Source organism: Thalia democratica, chromosome 5 (genome assembly GCF_965202585.1).
Source record: "Thalia democratica chromosome 5, ktThaDemo2.hap1.1, whole genome shotgun sequence".
Taxonomy (NCBI): Eukaryota; Metazoa; Chordata; class Thaliacea; order Salpida; family Salpidae; genus Thalia; species Thalia democratica.
The window spans coordinates 54017324-54032963 of NC_139169.1; the positions used below are offsets into that span (position 1 = coordinate 54017324).

The 15640-nt window shown below is 25.1% G+C and overlaps 1 protein-coding gene across 1 annotated transcript; it reads right to left on the reverse strand.

Moving 5' to 3' along the window:
• Window positions 1-7023: 7023 nt before the first annotated feature.
• LOC145835585 (radial spoke head 14 homolog) lies at window positions 7024-15068 on the reverse strand. Its single transcript, XM_082943250.1, has 6 exons — window positions 14824-15068; window positions 14497-14642; window positions 13235-13310; window positions 10773-10933; window positions 7743-7947; window positions 7024-7476 (listed from the first exon to the last, which is right to left on the reverse strand). The coding sequence occupies exons 1-6, from the start codon at window positions 15020-15022 to the stop codon at window positions 7241-7243; spliced, it is 1023 nt and encodes a 340-aa protein (XP_082799376.1). The 5' UTR covers window positions 15023-15068; the 3' UTR covers window positions 7024-7240.
• Window positions 15069-15640: the final 572 nt, after the last annotated feature.

Sequence of the window (15640 nt, forward strand, 5' to 3'; positions counted from 1 at the left end):
AAAAACTTATCTAAACTAGATTTTCTATTTAAAAGTTTTACGCTAGATGAATTAAAAAAAAAATAATTTAAAATAATCTATTTCTTTAAAAATGTTAAACTAACCTAAAAACTTGATAACCCTATCTAATATAAAACTAGTACAAAAATGTGTTTTTATAATACACAATTAATATGGTTTACTAACAATAAACTAATTGTAAACAAAGAAAATCTAAAAAAACACTTTCAGTAAATTAAAAAAAAAACAACTATTAACTTTTAAATAAGGTATAAAAGTTACTGAGTCACAAGAAAAGATAAATATATTGAGAGTTATAGCAATTCTAAAGGGTTTATTTTCAGTCAAACTACTTTTATGTCAAAGAACAGAACCTTTACCGAAAAAAATCAACTTAATTTATTATTTAAGTGTGCCAGATCAATATGCTTACGGGCCACAGAATTTTCTTTTGCGGGCCGCATCCTATTTAAAATAAAAACATACTAGCGGGCCACAGATTTATTCTTCGAGGGCTGCAATTGACCCGTGTTGTCCAATCTTGGTAAAAAATCAAGTAAAACTCAAATCTTGGTTAATTTTATATAAACTGGTATCTGATAATAGTGTACCTTCTCCAGTACTAAACATATTTTTAACTAGAAATGTAAGTTAGTTACCAAAATTATAAAAAATAAAAACTTTCATACCAACAACTTGCTAAAGCTAAAGAGAAGCCAACTTCGTGGCCAAAAGTAAACTTATCTTAAAAGTAGAGCCGTTTTGAATAAAGCTTCCTTATGTCTATTGGTTTAAAAGAGTTTTTTTTTTCGCAACTAAATCAGCAAGATTAAAGACATGTCGATCCTATTGTAATAGCATAGAATTTACAAAATTTATGTTAAAGTAGTCAAATTATGGCAAATATGAAAAAAATAATTAAAAAAAAAACAAAAATTGTTATATATATTTTTTTCTTATCAGAAAAATACAGTTATTAAATTAATACATTAAAGTTTTAATTTACTTAGATAGCTAAAGTAAAACAATTCATTTCAGTTTCTTAAGTTACAGCTTTTAAAACGCTAGAATCAATTTTAACGACTTGTGTTTATAACTAAAAAATGTAAACATTCTGCAAAAATTTTTTTATTTGAGAAAATGTTTGATTAAACTAAGGCTTAAATTTATTTTTTTAAGTTTTCAAAAGATTTCAATATTGTAAAATAACGTCATTTGTTCAGAGCTGATGCCGTGCAAAAAAGATAATTTAGCATTGGCATTTTATCAATTCCCACCCATATTAATACCCAACTCTTCAAATCACATTAAGGTCAATTCAAGTCCCTTTAAATTTAATTCAAATCAACTCTTCCTGATCAGATCAAATCTGATTATTTTTCAACTAATTTATTTTCCATCTAATCAAAAGACATATTTTCTATCATTCAATAACTATTTGGGTTTATTTTAATAAAAACTATTTTGTTTGAACATAATCATCAAACTTATTAGATTTTTATCAGTTATGGTAATATCAACTTTAATCCGATCATTTGATTTCGTCGAAACCCAATCGGCTCACTAAAAGTTTCTTTTATGAAATTCAACTAAATATATTTTTTAAGTAAAATTCATTAAAATTCAAAATAACAGTAATCTTCTTATTGAATACACACTATAAATAGTATAGTCCCAAGAATGCACTCAACAGTAAGAGTGTACCTAAAAAGTATTAGTGTAAATAAAAAAAAATCTCAGAACAAAGATTTTGGCTAAAAAATGCTTACTCAAAAAGTGCTTACTAACACAAAATGTATTTTATTAGATTCTTCCTACCTTAGTATAGGGGTAATACTTGTTCTATTCTCCTTTTGAATAGTTAAAACAACTTATTTTTTAGAGGTACATACCTAAAGCCGGAGTAAACTTGTTTTACTTTGCCCAAAACTTACTTAAACAACAAGCTGAGCACAACAACAAGCACAGCCTGTAGCAGATGGTAGCAACCCTCTTTGTAGGCTTTGCTTAAAGTAATCAACGGCCGTTGTGTATGCGTTAAAAAAAGAGGGTTATTTAAATAAGAGGAGTGAATTCATATCGTTTTGTCGACACATGAAAAAGCTCCTCTTTGAATTCAATAAGTTTTTAAGTATTTAATGTTACAGTTACTTATTCATATTTTTTGAATTTTAGTTGTTTGTTTAGAAGGAAGATTAATTTTTGCACTGAAAATTGTACTCTACTATATTTGATATCAAAGTCACAGAGTTTTTTGTCTTTTTGTATAACTTTTGTATCAATGTTAAGCAAAGTTCAAATCATTTAGAACCTTCAGCAGATGTTTAAAAACAATTTTATTAATATGTTTTGTTGTTAATGTACTCAAATTTTCTCAATAAGTTATTTATAAGCCCTTTAAGTGGGCTCTGTGGAAAGTGATTCTGTTTATATAATCACATCATTTTCTATATGTATGTATTCTTTTTTTGTTCAATCAATATTGTGCGTCAGAGTTCAGTAAAATACTACCCATGGCGTTAAGGCTTTTTGAACATATTTTCAAAAGATTTTCTAAATTAATTTTTTGTTATTTTAAGTATTTTATTATTAAAAATATCGAACACATTTATTTCCAGGGATACTTAGGTGGGCCAGCAAACTATTACATATGACACCTTAGGATTGGAATCCCATAATTTAAATATTCAAGTAAATGTAAGATAGAAGTAGTCTAAAAAATATAAATAAAAACTTGCGTCTTTGATTTTTTTACAGATTTAATTGTATAAGTTGATATTTCCATGAAACTAATTGTCTTATTCCTTACTTTTTTCGTTATTTTGTGAAATTTGTTCTGAATTTGTTGTTTGGAAAAAACCTTTTTTAGAATAAGCTAAATAAAAAAACCTCAAAGTTTTTTTTAGATATAAGCAGCAAAACTTACATTTTTAATTTCAAATGTCTTTTTTTTCCAATAGTAATGTTTGTGACGATTTTAGTTTACTATTTTTTTAAATGGTTTTAAAAGAGTGTGATAAAAAATAATAAGTAAATTAAAAGTTTATAATAATTTAATTGTTTATATTTTCCAATGTTAATGAATAATTTTTTTAAATTTTTTTGCTGTTACAAACAACTTATTTTTTTATGCCTTTTAAAATAAAAATAAACAAGTTTAAGTTTCGTTTATTTCCTTATTAAACGTTAGCTTAAATAAGAAGTTGAAACTATTTAATTAATACTTTAAAAGTGTCTATACATTACTTTTTATAAAGTTATATAAATTACCGAGTCTTTAAGTCTTGATAAAACAAATAATATTGTTTTTATCAATCTTCTAACAGTTTTATTTTTAGTAAATTTTTATAAAAAATTTAAACAAGTTTGTTTTTTATCATAACTTTTAGTTAAGTCGTTCGTTATACTTTTATTTCAAGATTTAAATAATTCAACATCAGAATTTATGATTAAAACATAAAAATTATTAATTATATAATGTTTATCTTAGAATAAAAAGTTCAAATAAGATAATGTAAAGGATAGTTCAAGTTTCATGTTTTTAATTTTTTAATAAAATACCTGTATTTTTATGCAAGACTTAATACGCTTTCATTCATTGTTCTTATTATGTAAATTAATTGTTTCAATAGTCTACTTAAGTTTTGTTTTTTCCTAAATAAAGATAACTAATTTTAGTAGATTTTACCGTTTTATTTAAATTTAAAATTGATATAAACCTTGTTTTGCTACTAAACTTTTAGATAATATTTTACGAGCGTAGGATAATTTTTCAAATGAACTATGATATGTCTCAGTATAGTTTAAAAATAAGTAATTATGTATATATCACAATTAAATGTATTCAAAAGGTTATAATGTGTTAGTAATTCAAAGTAAGACTGAACCATATTTAATTATAAAGTATATATAATTTTTAAACTTATAAGTTGCTAAAGCAAAACACTAAAATAAAATTAAGTCAGTGTCAATAATAACAAACAAATTTTCGTAAACATTTAATGGAGCTTATAATTCTTGTTAAATATAAACAAAAACATCCTAAACGTAAAAGTTAATAATAGAGGAATATCAGATTTTTAAAGTCTGCGAAATTTCACCTTCACTAAGAAACGATATATTTCACATATGTAAACTTGTTTGTACAAACTTAATTTAAGTTTTTTTTTCTTCTAGTAAACTTAGTTTAAAAATAATACTTTGCTTTTTGCACTGCAGTTTATTTCATACAAAATTACTACAATGTGCAAAAGAACAAACGTTTACTTATAAATAAATAAAAGAAAATTTCTAATAGTAATTAAGTTATTTGCAAACAAACAAAACATATTTTTCAGAATTTTTGTTATAAAAAGTTTTATTTCAGTTACTTTTGATAAATTTTTGCTAAAATGACGTCGCGGATAAAGTTTTTTGCTTGACGGGCTATAGTATATATGTGTATTGGGTAGGTGTCATACGCGAAAGGACACTTTTGCAAAGATTAATATTTTTTAACGGGTTAAACTTTTTTATTCTATTTAATTTTTCTCATTTTCTTTTTTTTTTATTATCACTGTTACTCCTTACCCTTGTTCTATCTATCTTTGTAGGCAAGTATGTTAAGTATATTTTAATGGACCTTTAAGATGACAAAAGCGCTAAAATGAAAAAAAAATCTTAGAATAGTTTTACTAATTACAAAATTTTACATGTAAAATAAATACGTTGATTATTATGCATACCTCTTTGTTTTTCTAACCATTATGTTAAGATATTTTAGATAGTCTGGTATCAAGTTTTTTTTAGCCTTATACAAATTAAACATTTTTTTTATTTTGAATCACCTTATGTTTTGTAACAATAACAAATAAGTTTACTTCAAAAATTTTAGAAACAAAATTTTTGTTAAAACGTTTTTAACTATAAAGGCCAAAAGAATACTGTAAACTAATTTAAAATAGTTTGTATCAATTTACAATATTTTACTTAAATACTTATTTAATTTTAGTAAAAATAAACAAGTTTAAACATATTTTATTTAAAATTAAAATATTTGTTTAAAAAAAAATATTTTATTTGCCTTTGGTGATAATAAAACTTTATATATAAAATTAAAATAGTTGATTTTTAAAAAGAAGTTTACTTTTTATCAGTAAGTTATTATCAGAAATATATTTTAAAAGTTCATTAGATAGTTCACTAAGCAAACAAAAAGACCACAGAAAGAACTTGATATGCTTAAAAACTCAAGTAAAATATAATTGTCATAGAATTTGCGAAATTAAATTTGCTACAAGAAAAAAATAAATTATCTAAATAATTTAACAATTATAGTTTTTATCAACTTATGAGAGATCATGCTACTTTAGATTAGACTCTTTTACTAGAAAAATACAAAACTGCTTATTTTACTCGGTAATTTAAAATTTTCATTATCTATTTTTTTTAGTATAGCAGAGAACTACAAAACAATATTAGATCATCTCGATCACTTTCGTGTTTAAGTCAATTGAAAGGGTTCGGAAATCTGTTCGCATTTGTCTCTGAAGCACTAGCACAAATAGTTCACATTAGCTTTTTGATCGCTATTTATTTTTACCATTTAGTTTTTTATATGATAATGAATAGAAAATAATTTATTTGAATTCTAACTAAAGACTTTGATGCTTTTATCATTCAGTTACATTTTAAAACTAAATAACATTTGATATTCAGCTCTAGAAAAATAGAAATTAAGTTCATAAAAAATTGCTGAAAAGTGTTTATTTGTTTTTTAAGAACGTATTAAACTTTTACTCGGAAATTATTTAATGAATAGTATTAAGATAATTTAGATATCAATATTTTGTTGGTAAAAGTTTATTTTGTAACATTAACACAAAAATTACATAACAGCTTAACTAAATAAAATTCTAAACATTAACAGTTTTCTTTCAATGAAAGTCAGTTCGACAATTTACTAAATACAGTTTTCCTTCATATTTTTTAAATGTAGAGATAATAGTGCAGTAAGAAATAATATGCAACCTAATCATTGTAAATGTAATTTCGACAAAAACAAACGTTTTTCAAAAAGTTTTCAGTTCAAGTTATTTATATACAACATTAGTTTGCTTACAAATATATTTTTAAGTTTTGCAATATACTTGATTAATTACTACTGATTAAAGTAAACTTATTGATATATTAAGTTATTTTGAACAACTATTTATACATCGTAACATTTTTTATTGAACAACAGAAAAAGCGCTCTTATGACTTGGTTTACAAAAACCTTTCGGTTATTGAGTCATACACTACGGATATAGCTTAATGTAGAGTCAATGATATCGATATATTGATTAAAAAACCTAATAACTTAACTGTTAGATTTTTTTGCTATTATACCTTAAATCGGAATTGTTTCTCTTTTAATAGTTGTTATTACGTAAAAAATTATTATGAATAAAGCTGACTTCATTACTAGATAATTTTAAAATTGTATGACTTTTTTACAGTTCGGATTAATAAGTTTTATGATGGGAAAATTTTCAAAGTTTAAAACTTCTACATGGCACTCAAAGTCTATAAAGAAAATGACTTTGTTTTCGATTTAAATTGACTTCTCCGGTTTTTAGGCACCTTATGCATTCTTATTAATTTTTATCTCAGTAGATAAATTTATTTAAAAACTTCAGACAAAACATTAGAATTTTCACAAAAGAGCCTGATTTTATATTTTATAGTTTGAATATGCAAACTTCAGTGACTAACCTTATGATCAATTTATATACGACATTCATGTTTTTAAAACTAAATTTACAATCAAAAACTTTAAGTAAAACACAGTTACCTCAAAGTTGTTGTTAACAAAACATAAGCTTATTAACAATAATTTAGGGTTTGTTCACATTATTTGAGATTTTTTTTTATTACTGATAACAACAAATTTTAGTTATAACACGTATTTATTATTGACAAAACTTAAATTTATCTTTAAATATAATTCATTATTAAAAACTTTTACCAATGATATATAAATTATACCAAAACGACTTTTTATACAGTAAGATGAAACTTGTATATTATTCATTTATTAAAACAAAGTAAATTTACTTAGATTACTAGTACTGACTTGATTTATAGCATTAAAAATAAACAAACTTTGTGTGTGATAAAGCATAACAGTGTAAATTTTACATAATTTTCACAGTAAATTAAAAAAAAAACTCATGATCAATTACTATATCTCAAATAAACATAAAACATATCATTAAAACTATGGTTTCCATTCAATTACTTGCTTAGCAACTCTTTTTGCTCTGTTTTCTATTTCTTTTGATTTTGCATCAAATTTAATACTTTTAGCAAAGTTTTGTAGTTCTTCCCGACCCTGGGTAGCTTCAGAAATATTTGTTAGTGCTTTAAAAGCGTACAATCGTTCCTCGCTGCATTCTGATTTAGTTTGTTTTTCGAGAAAAGTTATAGCGTTTTCAGAAATGCATGCAAATTTTCCTGCGAAATTGTTTCTTATGTAAATTTTAATTATTTGTTTCTGCTTTTTTATAAATGTTAATATATAAATATATAATATTATACTTTTCTGGTAAACGTATCCGTAACTTAACTAATTCAAACCATTATATAAATACATATAGATATTTCTAATAAAACATTTTTACAACGTTTTGAAAAGAGAACAACATTTCATTGTAATAAAATTTGTTAAAAATATAAGTTTAATATACATACACTTTTACAGTAAAAATATCAAAAATAACCATCAGTCACTATTGAGATATTCATAAGAGAGCCTGCAGCAAAAATACGGACTTCTTCACACTCGTCAGTTAACAAGGACACTAGTTTATTAATCAAACCACTCATCTCGATAGCAAGTAGCTTACCCTCACAAGGAACACAAAGATCCATGATGCATCTGCAGCTTCTGTACCTCAGCTCCTCGTTAGAATGTAACAGCAATTTCTGTTATTAAGTAAATGAGAGAATTTAAAAAAAAACCGACTCTTATAACAACATTAGTTCGAAGCCTTAAGAATAAACTACATTTTAATTTTACTTTGTGAAGTTATTAATAACAAAATTTATTTAGAGGTCACATAAAAAAAAACATAAATAGTAATTTTTATGAAAAAAAACTATAACTAAAAAACAATTTACTAAAAAAACATTTTTTAAAGTTAAATAAATATTGACTTATAAAATTGAAAGTAATTTCTTAGAAATTAAGGAAAGTGTGTATTTAAATGAGTTTGTCTTTTCAATTGTTCAGTTTTAATCTATTAATAAGAACGTTTTTTAACTTTTTATCTTAAATTTATCTTAACTACTATGATATTTGTAAAGCTGCAAAAGGTATCTACCTCAGGTTTTGGCTTTGGCTCTGATAGATTTTAACCCATGTTTTCTTTGATCATATTACAAAATGAGCGTGTCAGTTGTCTTTACAAGTGGACAATGCATTAAACGTCGCACTGCAGACAAGGTTGACATAATTGATCCTACCAGCAAACGGTTAATCATGGTGAAACATTTAATACCGTTGGTAGATTAACCTATGCAGGTTAGTTCGGTTGCGACTGAAAATTTTCAATAAAAACAAAACCCAGGTCTCAGTTTACCAAATCCTTGTGGTCTGATGATCGAAGTGATATGTTCAAAACTTCCTGTTAACTTGGGTTTGTCACACGGCACAAAAAAGTTAAGGCTATGGCTCTGATAGACTACTTTCGCTGATGTTTTCTTTAAAGCCATAGTGGTTGAAGTAGAATTTTTTAATAACTTCTTTACATCTTGTAGATTTATGAACAAACTACGAACTGTTATTTACATTTATTACAATGTTTTTCGAGTAACTTTGAGATAAACCTAATCAAAGTTGGAAAGTAAAACAGGTTACTTATAAAAGGGGCAAACTAGAAAGTAGATTACAGTTTATTTCTTTAGAAATTTATCTTCTTCTACATGTTTTAAGCAATCGTTTTAAAAACTTTATTTCAAATAACACACATCACATGTGTGCATAAAAAACTAAACTTATATTACAAAACTCACAACCAACACCTATCAGCTTTGTTTTTGAATTTAATGTTTAATTTACAACAAATTGAAACAAAAGTATGTTCTAAATCTAAATAAAACATAACAACTTTACCTAACAAAATGATGTAGTATTTGAAAAAGCTTTAAAAAATCATCATAAAATTGTTTTGAAATAAAATGATAATTAAAACTACTATTCACTATAGAGATCAGTAAACTTCTGGCCAGCGACGTCCTTTTAAGCTATATAACAGCTAATTTTTTTTTTTTTTTTTTTTGGATTTTTTGAATTTAGATACTCTTAGTGCATTTTATATTTTATTTTCAAACCTGGAGTAAGAGTTTTTTATGGGGAACGAACCAGAGATTTTTATTTTATTTCAGTAATTTAAAAAATATATATATCAATGAGGCAGGTAAAAATACACTATGTAACACACTAGCTATTGCCAAGCAAACATTATCGTTGCAAAGGGTAAGGTTTGAGACTGATGTTTATTTTTAATTTTTACTATTAAAAAAAAGGGGAAAAAATAAAATTTCAGTTATATCATAATAAATGTTTATAAATTTTATTTTTTATGTGAGTATACTTTGCTTTCTGATTATTAAATTATTAATTTGCTCCGAAACATTTTTCTACTTTAAAGCAAAACTTATCAAAAATACTATGGCTAGCAGTAATTTTTTTCAGTAAAGCTGGCCTAATCCCCATATAAAGCTCAAACTAAAAACATTAAATTCAAAATAGTACGAGACCAAATTAAAAATACTGTCAGCAAAACTTTTGAAGTTATATAAAAACTACTAGTTAAGAAAAACAACTTAGTATAAAAATTCAAAAATCATAGTCTGGTAGACAAACTTCTTTTGTTGAAACAAATTGGATTTAAAATATTTGTATAGTCGATCTTTCCATAATGTGCATCTGGAAGCGTATGTATCAGCACGTATTAAAACCAAAACGTCCGTATCTTTAAAGTTCCTAGCACACTTTTAGTTGTCAATTAATTAGTGTTAATCATTTGTAGAAAAGTTTTTTGTTAGTGTTTGATAAACCTTTAATGCAGTCTCTTAGAACTTCGGTAAACACTAAGCAGTCCATAAGTATAAACTTTGAGTTGTTTTTTTCCACATAGTCACTACTATACTGACAAATGAACTTACAAATGCTGTTGTAAGTCATACTGAAAAATTTCTTAGAAAGAATGAGGGAAAAAGAGTCAGCACTGTTACAAAAAAGTAACTAAGAGCAATAACAGAGAGAAATGCACAGTGGGATAGCACTTTGACAAAGAGGTTTTTTATTATTAGCCAGAAAGCTGAAGTTCTAGCGCATTTAGAGCTTTAAGTAAATTTAAAAATTCTATTTAAAGAATGACAATTGGCGTAAGGCGATTTAAAGGATTTTTGTATTGACCAAATTTTGATATCTTCAAAGTAAGAAACTCAGCTATCAAATAAAAAACTACTACAAAAACTATTTTAGACTTAACTGTGTGTGTAGACTCTCATAGCTGTGAGCTTAGCTGTATATAACTTTTTACATGTGACTGACTTGCAATAGAATTTGCACACGTCACCACATTTAATTAGCTCATTTTCAAACGTGGCTATATGTTTCAATGAGCAACAAAAAGGCTATTCTCTTACTTTAATGAGCTGTGGCTAAATACCGTTTTTTTTTCCTAAAAAATTGCTTAAATCTCAAAGTTTCTCTAATAATATTTTGTAAAAATAAGACTAACGAAAAAAATATTTAAAGCTTTACTGTCAAGAGAAGATAGTGGACTTTTTTGATAAGCAAAATGGAGTGAATCCAGAATATACAGCTTTAACTGATCATTTTCAATTTCTAGTTTGTTTACAAGAACAGGAATTAAGTTATCATCAACAACTGCTTGCGCTCCTATAATAAGATTTTGTTTAATACTAAAAAAACTTAAATCATATTTTATTTTAAATAGCATACAAAGTTATTGTTAAAAGGCTTTACATGAATAAATTTTTTAAGTTGAACAACATAAACAAAGTCGTTTTAAGAATTCTTCTTTTGAAACCAATAACTTGGGATTTTAAAATGTAAAAAAAAAATTATAAGTTTTTGAGATATACAAACATATAAAAACATTATAACCTTTAATCATTATAGGTATTAAAAAGCTATCATCTTCTACAACTTTAATAAATGTATATTAAACTAAAGCTTTTAAATAACCAGTGCTAATTTTAATAAAAATATGTTTAGATTCCTCTGCCATTAAAGTTTCAATAAAGGACAGTCAAGTTTATCAAAACCAACTTTATAAAGTTCTGACTATCCTAAAAAACTATAAAATGTAGACACTTTGATATACTTTTAAGTATGACTTATACACAGTTTACTTTAATCAATTACGAGTCTTTGAGGTAAAAAAGCCAGTCTAAGTGGAACAAAACTAGCATAAGTTAGATGAGGGGTCGGCAAACTGCTGCCCGCGGGCCACATTATTTTTTTTATTCAAACAGTTTAATATACTAATATTTTCGAAAACACAAAAATAAAATTTTAGTGTTATATTTAAAGGATATTCTATCGCCTAAATTTTTTTTGTTCAAAAAAATTGTCTTTAAATATGTTTTTTAAAGCACATAAAAAAACGTTCCTTTTTGACCTGCCAACCCCTGAGTTAGATCAACCTAGCTCTAAGAGTCCTAAGTAAATAAGAAAATAAAAACCAAAAATAGACCAAAAAATAAGAAAAAACACTTTTAACAGGGTTGCAGCACCGTCAGGCTGCTCAGGATAACTCAGTTGAGATTGATTTTTTTTTAAACTCAGGTTAGTTTTAACTTTCCTAGATAGGCTGACTCAAGTTTGTTTGAGATTTTTGCAATTCTCTGGCTAGTTTTGATTTTTTTAGTATCAGGCTGAGTTTTATGACTTTAAAATAATCTGTTTTAATGTTTTTTTTTCAACTAGATATTACGTCATTTTGGTATTGTTTAAATATTTTTAAGAATTAAAAATTTGTAAACAGTAATGTTTTTCTAAATTTGGCTATAACTACTGTTGCTCAAATTTTTCATTAACTCAGGCTAGTTTTTGAACTTTCAGTATGGCTTTTTTGCTTAAATAGTGGCTACCTTGTGTTAAGGGCATGGGAGGGGTCCAACACATTTTTTACTAAAAATAACATTGGATCTTATATGAAAGCTTGAAGTACAAACTACAAGCCAGTTTTTATAGAATTTTAGAATCTTATTTAACTTTTGAGTTAATGTAATTTTTATAAAAAGTTTCCGATACAAAGTTATGGACCACAAATTTTTTGGGGTCAATTTTGTCCAAAATTAAAAAACTCACAAAAATCTATCTTCTCCTTCATTTTTTTGAGCTAGAGACCTCAAACTTTTAGGAAACGTTCTTTTTATAGTTTAGAATACTTTGAAAGTAGTAATTTTATAAATATTAAAAAACAAAAATTTTAGATAAAAAAAAAAAAGTAGGTATTTTTTTTTAATAAAATTTTATTTTTCAAAATTAAAAAAATTCCTACAATAATCTTTTTAAAATTTAAAAATACACTTTCTATAAATATTTGAAGAATATTGCTTAAAAAATGAAGGAGTAAATAGATTTTTAGTGAAATGGTCTTTTTTGGCATTTTTAGTTTGTGTCTTCCATTAGGAACCTATTGAGGTCACCAACTTTGATCGCTCATATCTCAAAAATTACTTTCTATTTTTTCAAGCAGTTAAAAATGTCTGAAAGCTCAGATAAAACTCTATTAAATAAGATAAACTTGTAAAAATCAAGGTGGACCCCCCTATGCCCTTAACCTAGCTTAAGTACTTTAAAATACAATAAAATAATAAAATATTTGATAGAAAAAATAAATAAATGTCTAAGTCAAAAAATAATATGAGATTTAGGAGCAAAAAAAAACAAATTTAAAATTAAATAAACTTAAAAATATAAAAAATTACGATGAAAAATAAATCATTTTGTAACTATATTTACTTCTGCATATTTGTTTAAAAAACAGCTTAAAGATTGTGTTATTTTAACAAAAAGAAAATATAAAAGTATGAAAAATATACACTTTTATAAATCAATATTCTCACAAGTATGAAACATGTTTAGAAAATAGTTTTACGTTTCCATTTTATAAATGTTTCAGTAGTATTATAAACATTTAAACTTTCACTAAACACATAATTAACTAACCAAAAGGTGATTCACATAAAATTGAAATAGCTTGGTGTGCAAATGTTCTTACAATTTCAATATTGTCATCAAAGAGCTGAAAATACCAAAAATATTTATAAAGACTTTGTCTGCTTCTCTAAATTAAATAATGCTTTTCATGATTATAAGTAAAAAACGGTCTATAGATAATACATAAACTATGAACATACTAAAACAAAACATTAACCCCTTAATGGTCTAAAATCGGTTTCCTGAACCCATTTTCTTAACTAACTCTTTACTAGTTAATTAACCATTTAGTTTTTAGACCCCTTACTAGTTATTGCCTTATAGAATAAGAAAAGGGGAAATAATATTTAAAAGAAGCCCTGTCTATCAAAAACAATAAGGTTTTTAGAGATATAAGGACGAATGTAAGAGAGATTAAGAGAGGGATGATACTCTTAGAAGCAAAAAAATCAATTAAAGTGACCAAAAACAAGTCTGAGTTTATGATAAAAGTTAAAAAATTAAGTAGTAAAACCCAAAAACTGAAAACGATAACTGCTTGAATCTTTTGAAATCTTATAATAACAAAAACAAGAAGATAATTTTATATAAAGAAGAACATAATAACATAACTTACTTTAAAGTCATAAAAACAAACTGAGATTTATAGAAAGAACTAAAACTAGCCTGAGTTGGCCTGAATTTTTCAAAAATTTTAAACTAGTCTGAGTGTGTAGCAACCTTGTCAACAGGTTCCATTTGGAACACACAAGCTAAATAACAAAAAAAAAAGACTAATTTATTATAAGTAGTTTTATTTAATTATTTTTAACATTAATAAATAATTTTAACAACCTAATTATAATAAAGTTTCAACTACTAGTTTAATGATTTTTTAAAAAACTTAGTACTAAAATATTTTTGAATTGTCCAAAGAGTACTTATAGTGACCTTGAGACCTTAGCTTTGAAAAAAATTTATACAAAAATTCCAAAAATGTTAACATAGAAAATATAATATGTTTATTTAGAAAAACCTTTAGTTAATTGATTCTACTTCAAAAAAAAAAGAATAGATGTTATACAAAAAGTTTGTCAAACATATGTGTAGTTTTTTTAAAGTACTCCTTGGTCTAAGTTTCACCATATAAAAAAACTTAGGTTAAAGAAAATTTTTTCATATCTACTTCTAAACTTCAAAACACAGTTAAAACTATAAATTTTCTCACAAAATTATAACTCGTATTATAAACAAAAAACTTTAAAGTAACAAACTTTACTATAAAAACTAACTTTACCAATTGCTGGTATAACACTTGCTTTAATAAATACTGATCTACCAGCACTGTGTTGAGCCATAACTTTAAGTGTTTCAATGGCTTTATGACGTACAGTGTCGTCTGAATCTTTCAACAAGTTTTTTAGCAATTGAACACATCCTGTCAAACAATTATAAATTTTGTGCTTATATAGGGTAATATAACTATGTACAATGTTTATGTTTAATTTATGTTTATATGCGAAAGACATTTCAAATAAATTTATATATGCACCTATAAAAATTTTACTAACTTGATATAATGTCAAATATACTCAAAACTTATAAAATTAAAATCTAACCAGTAGAAATTGCTTGGTAAACCTTTTCTGGGCTGTGAGCAAGAGTTGAAAGAGTATAAACAGCTTTCTGGCGAGTAATTAGGTCATTACTTTGCATTTCTTCCTTTAATTTAGGAGCAGCAAGTCTGTCAAAAGCAAGAGGGGCCTCAAGTGGGTTTATATGAGGAGGTAATGTGTATGATATTCGAGTTGTTGCCATTTTACTTGTTGATTTTAATAATGTATAGGTTTTGATTTTTGTTAACAATTCTAGATAGTAATAAAAAATTATCTTTAAAAGCAAGGCTTTTAAAAAGTTAATTATAATAACTTTATAACTAATTATAGTTAAAATAGTTATTAATTTAGTATTATAAAAACTAAAAGTAAAATCAGATGTATTAATCAGTATATAAAACAGATTACAATTTTCATAAATAAATAAGTAAGGTTAAAAAAGTATTTAACTGATATATAAAGGAATTATTATAATTTACATTTGATTAAACAAAAATTTTAAAAAAAGTAGTCATAACAACCTAAAATTCAACAAAAATTATTCAGTAAACTGTCAGTTGGGCTCCTTTGCCTAGAATTCAGGCTGTATTTTAATTTGTAATAATTCTCTATGAACTAGAACTGCTTGTTGTAAGCTTAATAGTTTTTTGATGAGTATGTCTTACTATTCTGAATTGATTATTTAAGTTCTGAAAGTTTTTTTTCAATTGCTATAATTTAATAAATTATTGTATAATATGCTGTTTTGTCAGTAAATTTTTGTTTACATTTTAAGAACTGTTTTTTTTGTTCCTTATTTATAGGACCTGTAAATTTTTAA

Bases quoted from the DNA above. Each gene is read 5' to 3' on its own strand.
- LOC145835585 (XM_082943250.1), bottom strand. From the start codon at position 15,022: ATGGCAACAACTCGAATATCATACACATTACCTCCTCATATAAACCCA. The intron at 14,643-14,823 runs GTTAGATTTTAA...ATTGTTTGACAG, and splicing joins TTACCAAGCAATTTCTACTG to GATGTGTTCAATTGCTAAAA. The intron at 7,477-7,742 runs GTTATTTTTGAT...ACAATTTCGCAG, and splicing joins TATCTCAATAGTGACTGATG to GAAAATTTGCATGCATTTCT.